The 15,932-nt window shown below is 48.3% G+C and overlaps 1 protein-coding gene across 6 annotated transcripts in view; it reads right to left on the bottom strand.

Moving 5' to 3' along the window:
• Positions 1–399: 399 nt before the first annotated feature.
• Positions 400–15,932, bottom strand: part of PEG3 (paternally expressed 3) — a 22,270-nt gene continuing 6,737 nt past the window's right edge. The window contains exons 3-11 of one of the 6 annotated variants that reach the window (XM_015561747.1): positions 14,757–15,233; positions 14,090–14,173; positions 12,074–12,283; positions 11,887–11,993; positions 9,555–9,657; positions 8,668–8,757; positions 5,939–8,349; positions 5,456–5,887; positions 400–5,401 (exon numbers count right to left, since the gene is read on the bottom strand). In XM_015561747.1, the coding sequence (XP_015417233.1) occupies positions 3,773–5,401; positions 5,456–5,887; positions 5,939–8,349; positions 8,668–8,757; positions 9,555–9,657; positions 11,887–11,993; positions 12,074–12,283; positions 14,090–14,173; positions 14,757–15,150 (5,460 nt within the window). In that variant the 5' untranslated portion in view covers positions 15,151–15,233 and the 3' untranslated portion in view covers positions 400–3,772. Of the gene's footprint in view, positions 5,888–5,938; positions 8,350–8,667; positions 8,758–9,554; positions 9,658–11,886; positions 11,994–12,073; positions 12,284–14,089; positions 14,174–14,756; positions 15,234–15,932 lie in introns of all 6 variants that reach the window. The other 5 variants (XM_015561739.1, XM_006753301.2, XM_015561741.1 and 2 more) reach the window with 5 other exon arrangements.

Raw genomic sequence — 15,932 nt, 5'->3', positions numbered from 1 at the left:
ACACGAGTGCGGTCATGTGATACCTGTCTTTCTCTGACTGACTTATTTCACTTAGCATTATACTCTCCAGGTCCCTCCATGCTGTCATAAAGGGCAAGATATTCTTCTTTTTTACTGCTGCATAGTATTCCATGGTATAAATGTACCGCAGCTTTTTTATCCACTCATCTACTGATTAAACACTATTAAGAATGTTTTAATTGTATAAACATAGCTAAAAATGTGGAATCATGCATTTAAAAATCCCTTCGAATCAAAATATGCAATACTTAAAACTGAAATAAGAGTTTTAAGGCAAAAGTGAAGGCCTAAGAAGGCACTAAGTTTTTGGATTTATAATTTTAAAAACTGTTATCAATCCCAGACACTTAAAATGGATAAAAGAAGAGACTGGAAAGATCTTATTGTTAACTTTATTTTTATTGGTGACACTATTACAGAGAGATAGAACGACCACAACCATATTAACAAACCAAAAACCTGTGCACAGAAACAAGATGCAAAAATATTTCAAGATGTTAACCACAGTCTTTGGATGATGAAAATATGGGTGTATCTCTTCTACATTTCTGCAAGTTTCTATAATGAACACACGCTGTGATTACTATGGAAATAGATATAATAAAGGTGAATTACCAAAACACTACGATAAAGATCATTCAAGGAAATCAAGACAAAATACTTAACCATAATCCCACAACCACACACCTATTTCTTAATTACTTTCCATATTTCTTCCCATCTTTGACTCTATGCATACTTATCATTAACACCCTAACAATCACAGACTGGTGTACAGACAGATGTTAATAGGAGCTGTTAGGTGCTGGGAATATGGGTGGATTTCTTTTCTAATTGATTGAATTCCCCCAAATTCTGAGTATTATATTTGCAATGGGAAAATACATACATAAGATTTAATAGCAAAACACCAAAGATCACCCAAGGAATTTGAGACAAAATATTTAACCATTAATTCCATAATAACAACACTATGTTAATGATTCTCCACGCTTATTATCACTGTAGACTTGATGCATACATATTCAACACTCACCATAAGTTTGTGCACAAGATGGAGGAAACAGATCAAGATATTCAGTTGTTGGGAGTTGGGAATATGAGTGAAGTTTTTTTCTTTTCTAATTTACTGTATCTTCCAATTTTTTTCCTTTGGGTATGTATTATGCTTGTAATAGAAGCATAATAAACTTTTTAAAATCAGAACACTATTAATAAGGGACATTTGAAAACCAAGGTGACATAACATCAACTTTGAATACACATTTTGACACAGTTATAATCATAACCCTGTGCACAGAAACAAGAAACAATATACTAAAGAGTGTATCTGTCTTTGGATGGTGGGAATATGGTTTGTTTTCCTCCACTTTTCTGTATTTTCCAAGTATCTGATAATGAGTTCAAATTTTGTTCGCAATGGAGACATGACTACAAACTTTTTAGTAACAACACCACCACCATTAAGAACATCAAGGAATTTAAGAAAAATAATGCTCAACTAGAAGCCTACAACACAACAGCTGTTGATTAAAAGCATACCTTTTTAAACAGTTATAATTGTAGTATAAATATAATTCTGTGTCCTGCTTTTTTCCACTTAATATTCTGTAAATATATTTCCACGCTACTACATAACTCTGCATGATTATCATTTTTAAAACAGCTGAGTAAGAATCAGATATGTTCATTTAATCATTCTATTGGTTGGCATCAAAGTTGTTCCTAATTTTTCACGAACACGAGGTTGGAACGGACACCCTGACATTTGGCAAGTTGCTTTCTGAGAAGGAGCTACCAATTGGTGCTGCCAACAGGGACGAACCCGAGTTGGCCCCAACATCAGCAATGGCTCCCTTCTCACGGGCCCTGCTCCCATTTTTCCGGATGTCCGTTCCAACCTCCGGTCTTTCGATGCAGCTGGCCCTCGCCACCACTGTGCCATCCAGATGGCCCCCTCTAAAGTGCCCAGGCCATATTCTCCCCGACCTGGCCTTCCAGTCCATTTCCGGTGTTTCCCTCTGCCTGCTTCCTCACCCTCCCGGTCTGCTGCTGTGTTAGGGCTCCTTTCTTTGGCTTCCTCCATTCTGCTCCATGCCCTCAGCCCCTCAACTCCTCCGGACTTTGGCACTCCCAGCAGCTCTGACACTCACAAGCCCTAACCATGCAGATCTAGGAGAGTGAGATTTGGGCATGTTCCCAAAGAAAGCATTGGCATTTTCTTTCTCAAATGATCTGCTCTTATCTTTTGTTCACTTCTTCATCAGATCCACTTTACATTTTTTTTTAAATTTTAAAATTATTTTTCCAGTCAACTCAAAGCCAAGAAAAAAGAAAAAAAAAACCCCTCAATAGTCACGACGCAGGAGTGAGGGGAAGCAAAAGGAGCACAAGTGGCCCACAGAAAAAGACACAGGAAACCGCAAGCTGTGAGGTCGATCTGTAATTAATGGAATCAGATCAAAACTACTCAGGAGGGCTGAACGAGGAGAGAACAATGGTGACAAAACAAATTAAGGCGCTGGGAACCTGAGTCCATGTTAAGCTTAGGTTGACTGTAAAGAAAGCTTTTCTTTTTAAAAAAATGCGAGTTAGACACGGGGCTGAGGGTCAGACAGGTGAAGACAAGAATTAGGTTCGGTAATAGAAAGCTCTAAGGATACAAGCTCCTGGGCGCCCAGGTGCAAGCTGACTCGTGGCGGCACACACTAACAAAGCCACGCTGCTACGTGTCACTTAAGGCAGAAAGCGCACAAAAAGTGATGACAGTTGTCACCTGCATCCATATTTACAACAGGAGAGGCTCTCCTGACGGTTTCAACCTTCATTAGGCACTGTCGCGATCTAGTGATGGTTGCAACCCACTCTCTTAAAGGCAAAGAAGCAAGGTTTACAGGGAAAAGGTTGGCGTTTGTGGATTCACTCTCGAGCACACATTAAGTTGGTTAAACAAACACAAACTTGCAGTATTTTTGCATGACAATCACTGCAAGGTACAATATGGCAAAGGATCAACTAGGGTCACAAAAGGTCAATCCACAAATTGCAAAGGCGTATACAGCATTAGGTTACAAGGTGTTGGTGTAGACAAGATGGCTGAAAAGGAAGCTCAAAGAACTCCTTTCGAACCGCACAGAGGAAAGGACATTATCTTGCATGCCTACACCTTGACAGGAATATTTAAGAGTAAGGGACAACACAATTACTCAGAAAGATACTGAAGGGGTTAAAATAATGCACAACAAATCTTTCACAGGAACTAAGATATTAACAAGTGTGTTGCTCATTTCCTCTTCCAAACAACAACAAAAATCAAAGCATACCACGGAGGTATCTCTGCACAGTAAACTGTAACTCTGTATCATTAAATCCAAGTACCTGTGACTACTGTTTGCTATGATTTGCTATTTTATATACAGCTCAGGAAAGTTATATATAGGTTAGAGAAGTATCATTTGGTTGGGGCTATTTCTGTAGTCTCAGCTCTCCTAGGACTGTCCCTCAACCTGGTCACTAGGATGAAAGGGATGTGCTGTGGCTTCCCCACATGCACGCACTGGTGTATGATGGGGAAAGAGGTAAGACCAATGGAACCGCCTCTAGTTCCTTTCCAGTCCAAGTTATCTGAGGTTAAGTCAGTGTGTACAAGACAAGCTAAGTGTCCTTCTGACGTTACTATGGGTTGCTGTGGATTTGCTGTGAGGGTCAGGTCCTAAGCCAGGAAAGGCTGTCCATCCTTCCACTTGTGCTCTCAGCCAGTGTGGGTGTTCTGGTGTCTAGCGAGGGAGAGGCGGTCGCTGAAGAACTGACCGCAGACATCACATTTGAAGTACTTGTCGTCAGCCCTATCGCTGCCCTGAGTGCTGGTGCTGGCCTGCCCAGTGTAGTGGGAGCCTTCCCCATAGACATTTCCAGACTCAAATATGATCACTCTGGCATGGGTCTGCCGGTGCTCCCCGTAGGCCGAGGTGGTAGTGAAGGACTCTCCACATTCCCTGCAGTCATAGTATGGTTCTTCAACCTGAATCTCTTCCTCTTCATCTTCCTCTTCTGGGTCTTCGATCCCTGCACCATCTGGCTCGTCAGCATCTCCCTCTGGCTCTTCAGCCTTCCCCTCTAGCTCTTCCTCTCTCTCTTCGGGGTCTTCGATTCCTGCGCCATCTGGCTCATCAGCATCCCCGTTGGGCTGTTCGGCCTCTCCGTTGGGCTGTTCGGCCTCTCCATTTGGCTCCGCAGCCTCCCCATCTGGTCCTTCAGCCTCCCCATTGGGCTCAGCGGCCTCCACATTGGGCTCAGCAGCCTCTACTTCAGGTTCAGCGGCCTCCACTTCTGGCTCGGCAGCTTCCATGTTCGACCCCTGGATCCGCAGAACTTCTCGTGGAACAAGAACATTGGCTTCGACTTCCTGGGCTGCTGCTTCTTCCTCTTCAACATGGAACTGCTGGTGCTTAATGAGAACTGTGTTGTGAATGAAGGACTTCCCACAGTCCTTGCACTCAAAGAATGGAGACTCTCCCTTAGGGGGTTCGGTAAGAAACGAGGTATGAACGAAGGAAGCCCCGTAATCGTAGGGCTCGTCATCCTTCTCGTGGATTTTCTTGTGCTCCCTCAGGTCTGCCTGGCTGAGGAAGGCCTCTCCGCATATTCCACACTCGTAGTGCTTCTCTTCGGCCTGGCTTCTCTGTAACTCGGCGAGGGCCAAGCCTGCACTGACAGTGTCATTGCTCCTCTGGGCCTGCTCTGGAGAGCCCTCTCCCATGTGAAGTGCCAGATGCTCATTAAAGACAGAGCCATGAATGAAATCTTGACCACACACATGGCACTGAAAATACATCGCTGTAGGATTTGCCTGTGGGGCACGGAACCTCTGTGGGTTAATGATGAAAGGATTCATAAAAGGCTCATCATACCTCCTGTGGCCATAGTATGGGTCTTGCTCATGAACTTTCTGATGCTCAAACAGGAATGAGCTGTGAACGAAAGACTCGCCACATGCTGGGCATTCGAAGAGCTGCTCTCCAGTGTTGTCTCTCTGATACTCGCTGATGGAATGGGTGTGAATTACAGACTGCGTGTACTCACGAGTGTCGACGAGGTACTCTCTGCCATGAACTTTCTGATGGTCCTTAAGGTCGGCCCGATCTGCAAAGCCCAGCCCACAGTCCTTACATCCATAGATTGAATCTTCCTCCTCTTCCTCCTCCTCCAGCTCAGGCTCTTCCTGCTCAGGCCTGCCACCGACTGCACCCCGAATAACAGAACCTCCATGGAACTCCTCTTGAGTGTAGATTTTCTGATGGGCACCAAGGTCTTCAATGGTCGCGAAGGATTGCCCACAGTCCTTACATTCTTGCGGCACTGGATGCCGAGCACAACTTGCCTGTGCCGGCTGTCCAGCAGAACTCATTCCTACTGGCTGGCGAGGATGACTTGCCTGTGCCGGCTGTCCAGCAGAACTCACTCCCACTGGCTGGCGAGGATGACTTGCCTGTGCTGGCTGTCCAGCAGAACTCACTCCCACTGGCTGGCGAGGATGACTTGCCTGTGCTGGCTGTCCAGCAGAACTCACTCCCACTGGCTGGCGAGGATGACTTGCCTGTGCTGGCTGTCCAGCAGAACTCACTCCCACTGGCTGGCGAGGATGACTTGCCTGTGCTGGCTGTCCAGCAGAACTCACTCCCACTGGCTGGCGAGGATGACTTGCCTGTGCTGGCTGTCCAGCAGAACTCACTCCCACTGGCTGGCGAGGATGACTTGCCTGTGCTGGCTGTCCAGCAGAACTCACTCCCACTGGCTGGCGAGGATGACTTGCCTGTGCTGGCTGTCCAGCAGAACTCACTCCCACTGGCTGGCGAGGATGACTTGCCTGTGCTGGCTGTCCAGCAGAACTCACTCCCGGCTGGCGAGGATGACCTGCCTGTGCTGGCTGTTGAATGCAAATCATCCCCACTGGCTCCTGACCGTAACCCTGCACTGGTTCCTCAACATAATTCATCTCCACTAGGTCTTCGAAGAAACAATTCTGCATTGGCTCCTGAAGGCAGGTCATCCCTTCTGGCTCTTGAAGGCAGGTCAGCCCCACTGGCTCCTGACCGTAACCTTGCACTGGCTCTTTCACATAACTCATCTCCACTAGCTCGTCAAGAAAACTAGCCTGCTCTGGCTGCTGAATGCAAGTCATCCCTTCCGGCTCTTGGCCATATCTCACCTGCACTGGCTGTTCAGCATAACTTGTCTGTGGATCAGCGGAGGCTACGCTGCGAATAACAGATCGTTCGTAGTTTTTGCTTCCAAAAGGCTTCTTTCTATGGTGAATCTTCTGATGTTCAGTGAGGTCGGAGCTACGAACAAAGGACTCTCCACACTCTGGACATTCATAGAGTTTCTCTCTGGGGCGAACGGTTTCAGGTTCACCGAAGTGCAGGGAGTGAATTACTGAAGTCTCGCAGTTCCTGCGCTCGACGTTTTTCTTCTTGGCACGAACCTTCTGATGTTCAGGGACATTTGATTTGGTAACAGTCGATTGGCCATCCTTCTTAAACTCATTGGCTCCCTCTGCAGCAAGACTTTTTGGAGGTTCAGTACCAGATACACGGCGTATAACAGAGTCCTTGTAGCTGTTACTCTTGTCCCCTTCATTAGGGGTGGGTCTGGCAGGAGGTTTCTGTTGCTTAGCATGAAGATTTGAGAATCCTCCCTTCTCATTCCATTCGTTTCCACTGGGACTTTTGGGAAGTTTGAAAACGGGTAAGCTATGGATAACGGACCTCTCATTCTTCTTTTCTTCAGAGGTCTTCTCTCCAGCATGGATTTTCTGTTCAGTAATATTTGGGCTTGTAATGGTAGACTCTGCAATCACTTTTGGTTTATTGGGCCCCACGGCACTGTGACATTTCTGAACTTCAGCCAAAGATAAGCTATGAATAACAGACCTCTCATTTGGTTTCTTCTCAAGGACATTTTCTTTAGTGGTCATCTGGTTGTCATCAGGATTAGAGCTAATGGTGAATGCCTTCTCGTCCTCGTTCTCAGGTGGTCTTGTTATAGTATGACTCTTCCGAGACTCAGTAAAGGGCCTGCTATGAATGACAGAATTCCCATACGCCCCGCCTTCATAGGAATTCTTCTGAAAATGAACTGAGGGATGCTCACCGGGGAATAGGTTTTGCCCAAAGGCAGCCCCATCATCGTTAAAGCCACAGAAGTTTCCCTGTAAGAAATATTTCTGACGCCTTCTAATGGGCTGACCAACAATAAAGGTTTCCTCACACGCTTTGCTCTTGTTTTCAGACAGGTTTTCTCTGGTGTGAATCTTCTGATGTTCTTTCAGCGATGAGCTGTGGCGGAAGGTCTCCCCACACACCTTACATTCGTACGTCTTCTCTTTAGCATGCATTCTCTGCAGCCCCTTAAAGGCTGGGTTGGGCTTGAAGACTTCATCATCTTTGTCATCTCTCCCATGGATTTTCTTCTGGTGTTCAACCAGAGCAGAACTATGAAGGAAGGTTTCCTTACACACCTTACACTCATAGAATTTCTCTTTCCCATACATTTTCTGAAGCTCACTGAAGGTGGGGCTAGGCATGAAGGGCTCCTCATATTCCTCATCATTACAATCTGTGAGATGCCCTCTAGCGTGAATCTGACAATGCTCAGCAAGATCGGCTGTCTTATCGAAGGTTTCCCCACACTCCTTACACTCAAAGCATTTCCCCCGAGCCGCACTTTTCTGAGTGACAGCCACACTACGGATAAACGCTTCACCATACTCATAGAGATTCTCTCTAGTGTGCATGATCTGATGTTCGACAAACTCAGAAATCACACCGAAAGCCCTCCCGCACTCATCACACACATAGGGCATGGCGGCAAAATCAAGCGGCTGCGACTCGGCAGAAGGGGGGCTAAGGCTGCTCATGCTCATGGCTCTTCTCATCTCACTGCCTTCAAAGGGTTTCTTCCGGGGAGAGTCTCTCTGATCGTGAGCAGAACCCTTCCCATCGGTGTCAAACTCATAGCGCCTTTTTCTCTCGAGAACTTTCTTTTTGGAAACAAGGTTTGAGTTACAATTACAAGCTCCCCGACAGGCATTCTCTGCACAGCCCCCCTCCTGAATCACCGACTCTCTGTCTAAGGACACGTCTTTCCAATCGTGGTCTGCCCTTCTGGGGACCCTTGGAAACCGGTCACTAGGTATTCTCGCTCTTGCCGAGTTGGGGTTTTGCCAAACATTCTTGAATTTTTCCATGATCGCTCCATGCGAAGCCTCCTCTTCACAGATCCCCCGGCGATGGGTTGACTTTTTGGCTTCAGGCATGGTTCTCAGACCTGAAAAGAAACACGAAATGTAAATACTCCCTAGTTCCTGTACTTGTGCAAAATCACAGTAGGTCTTCCGTGACGGTGGTGTGAATATAAATTGCTCAAAGCTTATCAGTACAGCAGGTCCTCGAGTGATATTGTTTCATTTTAACATTGCTGAGATGCCGTAGGAACTTAACCCTGTTGACATCAATTAGCCTGCTCATTTTACATACAGTTCCAGAGCCTATGGACGTTAAGTGAGGACTCGCTGTGTGTATGTACAGATCAGTGCCCATCTCACCGATTAAAGTGGCCACTATGCGTCATCTACCTAGTGCTTACCTCGACTGGTGCTTGGGTAGGCACTTCTCTTTGACCGTGAATGGCCTTGTGTCATGTGGGAGTGGCCATCATCTTCGGCAAGCTGAAGCCCTGTTCACAATAATACGACAGCTCATACTCAAGTTGGGGACCAAGACTCAGCACTATAAATTGATGTCTGCCTTTCGCTGAGCCACTAAATATGAAGTAGCCCAAATCCAATCCTTGGGGTGTCTTGTATTTGCAGTTTCACTTCCTTACTACCATTCCTTAGCTCGTTCTAATGTGAATGTAATTAATCTTCCTGACTCCACCTACTCTTTTGTACAGAGAGACCTTCATGCCTCCCTAAACTCACTGCATCTTTTTCAGGCTTCACCTTTTCCTAACCACCTCCTCCATCTTGATGTCCTGTTTCACTGGCCTCCAAGGGTGTCCTCCTACCTCTTGACTCTTCTTTCCCTGCCTCTTCTGCCGACACTGGAGCTCCTCAAGGCTCCACTGCCTCACACAGAACTCTCGGTACAGCTCTCTCTCCACCACACCAGACCTGCACGGCCAACTGCCTGCTAGGCCAAGCTAGGTTCTTCTTGGAGGTGCACATGGGATGTTAGGGTCCCGTCCTGAGTGTGTATTTAAAAGTCTGCTGTCACCACCTATGAAAGCATCAGCTCTTGTGGCAAGTGCCATCTCTGTGTTCCCCCAACCCTGTGCAATAGGGTCTGCACCCAGAGCCAGAAGGATTTCTTAGAAACAGAAATCTCTTTGTTTATGCTTCTGCTTTGAGATCTTTCAAAGGTTTCTGATTACCCTTGAAGTCCAGATTGATCAACGTGGACTCTACCATCCTGCAGTTGCAAAGAGGAAGGTGGCAAAATGCTCCAGTGCCTGCGGGAGCAGTGGCTTACCCAGGAACAGCAGCTTCCTGTAGTTCTCCATGTTGTCCTTGATCGAGTTCTGCGCCTTCCTGTCCTCAGTGAGCTTCACCATGTCCTGGTATGACATCGTGTCCTGAAACAGCAAACATGGACCTCTCAGTGGGGCCTGTCCGAGGGGCATCCAGAGAGAGAAGAATGCTTGCGACATGGGAGCTACAACATACAAAGGTATGTAGAAAGTGCTCACAGCGTTTGGGGTTCTGAGTGGTCCAAGTCAAGTTTTACTAGGGACCTACTTTGTACCTACCTTGGCGCTATAGTCTGAGGAAGATCCAAAAGACGTATGACACACATTCCTTGCCCTCATGCAGCTTATAATTTGGTTGGAGAGAAAAGACTCATGAAACAATTAGAGAACAATAAACAATAAAGTGGGGTACAGATAATCAGTGCTAAATGGGCTTAGTAGAGGGACAGTTCAGGGTGGGCTGGACTAGTGAGCAAAAGTTTTGTAGAGAGTCTTTTGTGGGGCATTCAGTGGTGGGCAATATTTTGACACAGAGAGAGGGGGCTGGTGGGAAAGCTTCAACAGGCTAAATATCGACTATGCATGGCATATGCGGGGAACAGAAAGAAATGCATTTTAGCAGACATTTGATCAGGAAGTGTGACTTAAGCCTCCCACCCCTGCACACACACACACATCCATGTCTTGCACACACATGCTTTGCACAACACGGCTACACTGTGGGCTCCTCTGGGCATGTAGAAGTTCCAAATAACCCAGGGGTGATGTTAGGCACTGAGTGCCTTCATTTCACAGCTGTCTTTTGTGTTCTAATGGATATTTTCTTAAAAAGAATTGTTAAGTTCCCTGTATTACTCAGAGAGCCTTCTATGCAAAACCTTGTCTTACTGCTGCACTAAGACATGGCTGCTTGCAGAGGGCGGTGGTCCCAGGGAGTACGGCACCAAGGCCTGAGACACGGGAGGAGGGAGAAGGGGCCGTGGGGAGCCCACAGGTTTCAGAGCCACAGAGTAGGGCCAAAGAAGAACTGCAGCCTTTGAGCTGTGCAGCCTTGGGGACAGAAAACTCCTGAGCCTCAGGTTCTCCAAAATGGGGAGAAGGGCATTAGCCCGCCTGGCAGTGCCGTGGGGGAGGCTGTTCTGCAATGTGATGTGTGGTTTACATAGGAAAAAGCATGTAAAGGAAACACACATTAAACCCTATGTAAACATACTCTGATAATGTATTATAGAGCTCCACTGCTGGCGAGTGGCATGGGCATTAATTGAGTTCTGAACCTTCCTGCCCTCGGTGAGCTTCCCTGCGCCCTGGTTTGACACTGCACCCTAAAACAGCCAACGCAGGCCTCACCAGAGTCTGTCCCCATGGGCCTCCAGAGAGAAAATGCAGCAAAAAAAGGAGTTGCACAATTAGGTGCATCTCTACTGGGAAAGATACATGAGCACAGGCACTGGGATTTAAGGGGAGAGCAAGTGTCCGTGCCCAGTGATTAGACACCAAAAACCACCAAAACTACGCAGAGCTTCAAAAATGAAACTAGGTTACGCTGAGGACCTTTAGGACCCAAATGAGCGAGGAGAGATCAGGAGGCAGCGCAAAGCTGGCACAGGTACCACCTGCGTGGCTGAGTCCCATCACTTGAAGCAACAGGAAGTTCGAGAGCAAGAGCTGTGCTGGGCTCAGGTGTGAAGAGGCACCTGTGAGGCAGCAAGGAGACCCGAGCTCCTCCCGTGGGGGCTGGCAGACCACAGACAGGTCAAGAACTTGGTGGACTGAGGGAGTCAGCAGGGTCACCACCTCTGTTGTTAACAGACCCCAAGGGCAATGGCCAAAGGGAAAAGGCAGTTTTCATATCTTTGTATTCCATTGGCCTCATCGGAGGATAATAAATGTACAGTAAATTCTGAATGGCAATTCCCTATGAAAGAGAAATGATGCTTTGGTGCAAAATTGTTCATCTATCGCACGTGGGGAGCTCTACAGCAGCTGTTCCCTTTGCATCTGTAATCACCAGTGGTGCCCACAGCTGCACAAGCTACACTCGAGTCCCCCAGGAATGGGGGCTGCACCCCCGCATGCCCACATGACCGATATGCAAGGCACCAAGCGATTCACTCCTGAGTAGCAGAGAGTTCCTCTGACACGTGGAGGAGGCACAAAACAGGAAGCGGTCACTCTGGCCACTTGCCACCGCTGGGGACAGACCTGGGATCCGTTCAAGAGTAACTGGGGCTCCCCGCCCAGGTGGGATTTTAGGGGGCAGATGAGCACACACGCCCTCTTGGGAAAAAAGGCAGCTCTGCCACGTAATGGAGAGAGGGAACCGAAACATACCTGGGACTGCAACTCGTACTGCATAAAGCTCCGACGGCGGCGCCCTCTTTCCGTCGAAAATGCTCTCTCCATCGAAGCAGGAAGGGAAAGATCCCGGGGAGGAAACCCTGGGGAGAGAAAGGCCCATGAAGGAAAAGGCCCGGCCAGCCTTGCAGGCGCATTAGGAAGGTCAGAACGCAGGACTTACTGCTTCTGGGGATCCTGCCATACGGCCAGCGGTCTCGCAAGGACAGGTCCCTGCTTCTGGCCCTCCGCTCCCGCTCCCGCATCCGGGCTCGCTCCCAAGCCCGGCCCCGGTCCCAGGCTCGGTCCCAGGCCCTGTCCCAGGCCCGGTCCCAGGCCCGGTCCCAGGCTCGGTCTCGATCCCAGTCCTGGTCCCAATCCCGGTCCCGGTCTCCTGCGAAAGCCAGACATTTGGGGTGAGCACAGCACTGACATGTGCCCCCGCCCGCCATGTGCATAGCCCCCTCAACAAGAACACCATCCTTGCTCCTGCCTTCAGGAATCAGATCTCACATAGAGGTCTCCACACGTCCAAGGGCAACCTGGACTCTACCCATCACCCTAGGCCTGGGGCAGTTTCTGGAGGCTTTGACTACATGGGGGTTGCTCTAAAGCAAGTTCTGATGCTTACTTCAGAAGCTCGCCCCCTGCAGACACTTCTGCGGTTCCCTAGGTTGTACACGGTCAAGTCCACCTCCAAGATGGACATCAGCCCCTCTGCTGTCCAGTTACCCAAGCCTCTCTCAATGTGCACATTACTCTACTTACAAAACATACGCCCTCCCCCAAAGCAATGCTCCTTTTTTTTTTTTTAAAGGGGAGAATGATGATTTTTATTTTTTAAAATATATTTTATTGATTTTTTACAGAGAGAAATAGAGAGTTAGAAACATCGATCAGCTGCCTCCTGCTCACCCCTTACTGGGGATGTGCCCACAACAAAGGTATATGCCCTTGACCGGAATCGAACCTGGGACCTTTCAGTCCGCAGGCCGACGCTGAGCCAAACCGGTCAGGGCAGCAACACTCCTAAAAGTTCACTGAACAGCCCGGCCAGTGTGACTCAGTGGCTGAGGGTTGACCTATGAACTACGACAGTGGTTCTCAACCTTCCTAATGCCGCAACCCTTTAACCCCTTCCCCAATAATTTTTTTGTTAAAAACATTTCTTTTTCAGACTAATTTTTTTATTTTGGTTCTTTTGATGCTGGTGTTGAAAACAGTTTGTAATTATTTTTTCTTCCCATTTTTGTGGTTAAGAATAGTATTTCCTCAGAAAGTTTCTAGATGAAATTATTTAGAATGGTACGTATGTAGCTGGTTTTTGAAGGTAAAGTTTTTAGACGAGTATACTCGTCGACGACTGAAAAAAGAACATTTTGTGAAAACGTGTATACACGTTTCTGCTGGGGAAGGGGTTAATACAGTTCATGTTGTGGTGACCCCCCAACCATAAAATTATTTTTGTTGCTACTTCATAACTGTAATGTTGCTACTGTTATGAATCATAATGTAAATATCTGATATGCCAGATATCTTTTCATTGTTACAAATTGAATATATTTAAAGCAGAGTGATTAATCACAAAAACAATATGTAATTATATATGTGTTTTCTGATGGTCTTAGGCAATCCCTGTGAAAGGGTCGTTCAATCTCCAAAGGGAGTCGCGATCCACAGGTTGAGAACCACTGACCTAGGAGGTGACATGACAACCCGGTTCCTGATTGGGCCATATACCCCCGCGTCCCTGGTGTGGGGCCGTGTAGGAGGCAGTCCATCAATGATTCTCTCTCATCATTGTTGTTTCTATCTCCCTCTCTCTTTCTCTCTGAATCCAATAAAAATATATTTAAAAAGAGAATTGATTAAAAAAATTTTTTTAAAGTTCACTGAAGAACTGTTTAACAAGTGAAGTAGCTTTAGAGCTTCACCCCTCCTGGGAAGGCTATGGGTGCAGCTTGAAACAGCCCACTGCAAACTTCCATACTAAATACTTCCACCCCTAACAATACATGTCTTGCATTTCACTGTTAGGGTTGGCTTGGGTATAAAATGTCTAATCTACTATCAATTAACCTACGCCCCCTCAGATCTCGGAGCAGCAGCAGCCGCCCTCAGAGGCCCCGATGCCCACTGTGCAACCTTTGGGAAATGGGAGGACAGGGCCCCTGGGCGGCATGACCCGACTGGTACTCACTGCAGAAATAGAGGGCACGTGCCAGGGGGTTGGTTACTCCATTGCGGTTCAATCTGCCTTCAATCTGCATGTTGACACCGTTGTCTAAGAGGACAGCAGACACCCACTTAGCGCTGACCATCACCTGCCCACTCTCGGGTCTCCCCATGCCCCACCGCATATCCACCTCCACGGGACGCTGGAGCGTTCTGAGCCCCTCACCCCTCAGCTGCTACCACCCTGGTGGAAACTGGGCTGTGACGGCACCCCCAACAACTGCAGCCACATATGACTTCCCAGTGCACCACACCCGTCGGTCTCCAAAAGGGAACCGGGCCCTGGTCGGTGGTTCAGTGGTTAGAGCATCGGCCCAAGGAATGAAAAGTCGTGGGTTGGATTCCCGGTCAAGGGCACGTGCTCCTCTGTTGTAGGTTCCCCAGCCCCATAGGGGCTTGTGAGTGAGGCAACCAATAGATGTCTCTCTCACTCTCTCCCCCCTCCCACTCTAGAAATCTATGGAAAAAATATCCTCGGGTGAAGATGAAAAAAAACAGAGCCGGTGCCTCATGGGGGTGGCTGGTGTGTAACCTGGTGACTGCTCCCCAGGGGACACATCCCCATCACACGGTTGGCTGTGGCAGCCAGGGAGGGAGGTGTGCTGTCCTGTGGCCACCCCACCCCGCCTCACCTTCAGGCCCGTACACCTCGTGGTACATCTCCAGCAGGTCCACGAGCTTCTCGCAGGTCAGCGGCCGCCGAGCCTGCACCCAGAGCCTGACCCTCTCGGGGAGGATGTTCAGGTACTGTTCAAGGACCAAGAGGTCGATGATCTCCTCCTTGGTGTGAATATCCGGCTGCAACCAGTCCAGGCAGAGGTTTCGGAGTCTGAGCAGAGTCTTCTGAGGCCCGACAAATTCCACGTAGAGGAAATTCCGAAACCTCTGATGAGAAAATTCAGAGTCAGTCGGACTTCCTCCTACGATGGCTTCCGGGTACTGAGCCAAGTCACTGTCTAGGTCATACAGGTCTGGGACCCAGGACTTCTTGGCTCTGCCGGAGTAAAAGCGCTTGAGCGGCATCATCTCTCTAGGGAAAGCTGTCAGTGCAGCAACCGAAATGGGTCACGGGAAGGACGCAGCAGCTGTGCCAGCCAGTGCTCGGGGACCTGCAGGGCGCAAGGAGACACACGTCCCGGGAGGTGAGGCCTGGCAGCCTGCGAGGGCGTCGGCAACGCTTCTGCGAACAGGCCCAGAGGGCAAGCGGTGCGCAAACACCCCCCCCAACACACACACACACACACACACACACACACACACACGCGCGCGCGCGCGCGTGCGACAGCAAGTCACAGGCATGACCTCAGGCACATGCACCTCAGGTCGCTACTGATTGGCTTTTTTGTTTTGTTTTAAATATATGCATTTCTATTGATTTCAAAGAGGAAGGGAGAGGGATAGAAACATCAATGATGAGAATCATTGATCGGCTGCCTCCTGCACGCCCCCTACTGGGGATCAAGCCCGCAACCCAGGCGTGTGCCCTGACCAGGAATCGAACCATGACCTCCTGGTTCATAGATGTCCAACAACTGAGCCACACCGGTCAGGCACTACTGACTGGTTTTATGATCCTGGGCAACTTATTCTACGTCCTGGAGTCTGTCCCTGTATCTGCAAATAAGGAACAGACCAACCTCCCTTTGAGGACTAGAAAGCTTCCATAAGCCAATATGCCTAAAAGGCTCACTACCCACCCTGGCCGGTGTTGCTCAGTGGATAGAGCATTGGCCTGCGGACTGAAGGGCCCCTGGGTTGATTCCGGGTAAGAGCACCAGTAAATAAAAATTATTAAAAATATATAAAGG

This window comes from Myotis davidii, unplaced genomic scaffold, assembly GCF_000327345.1.
Source record: "Myotis davidii unplaced genomic scaffold, ASM32734v1 scaffold431, whole genome shotgun sequence".
Taxonomy (NCBI): Eukaryota; Metazoa; Chordata; class Mammalia; order Chiroptera; family Vespertilionidae; genus Myotis; species Myotis davidii.
Note: the sequence above shows the minus strand (reverse complement) of the source record. Positions and strands in the feature narration are given on the sequence as shown.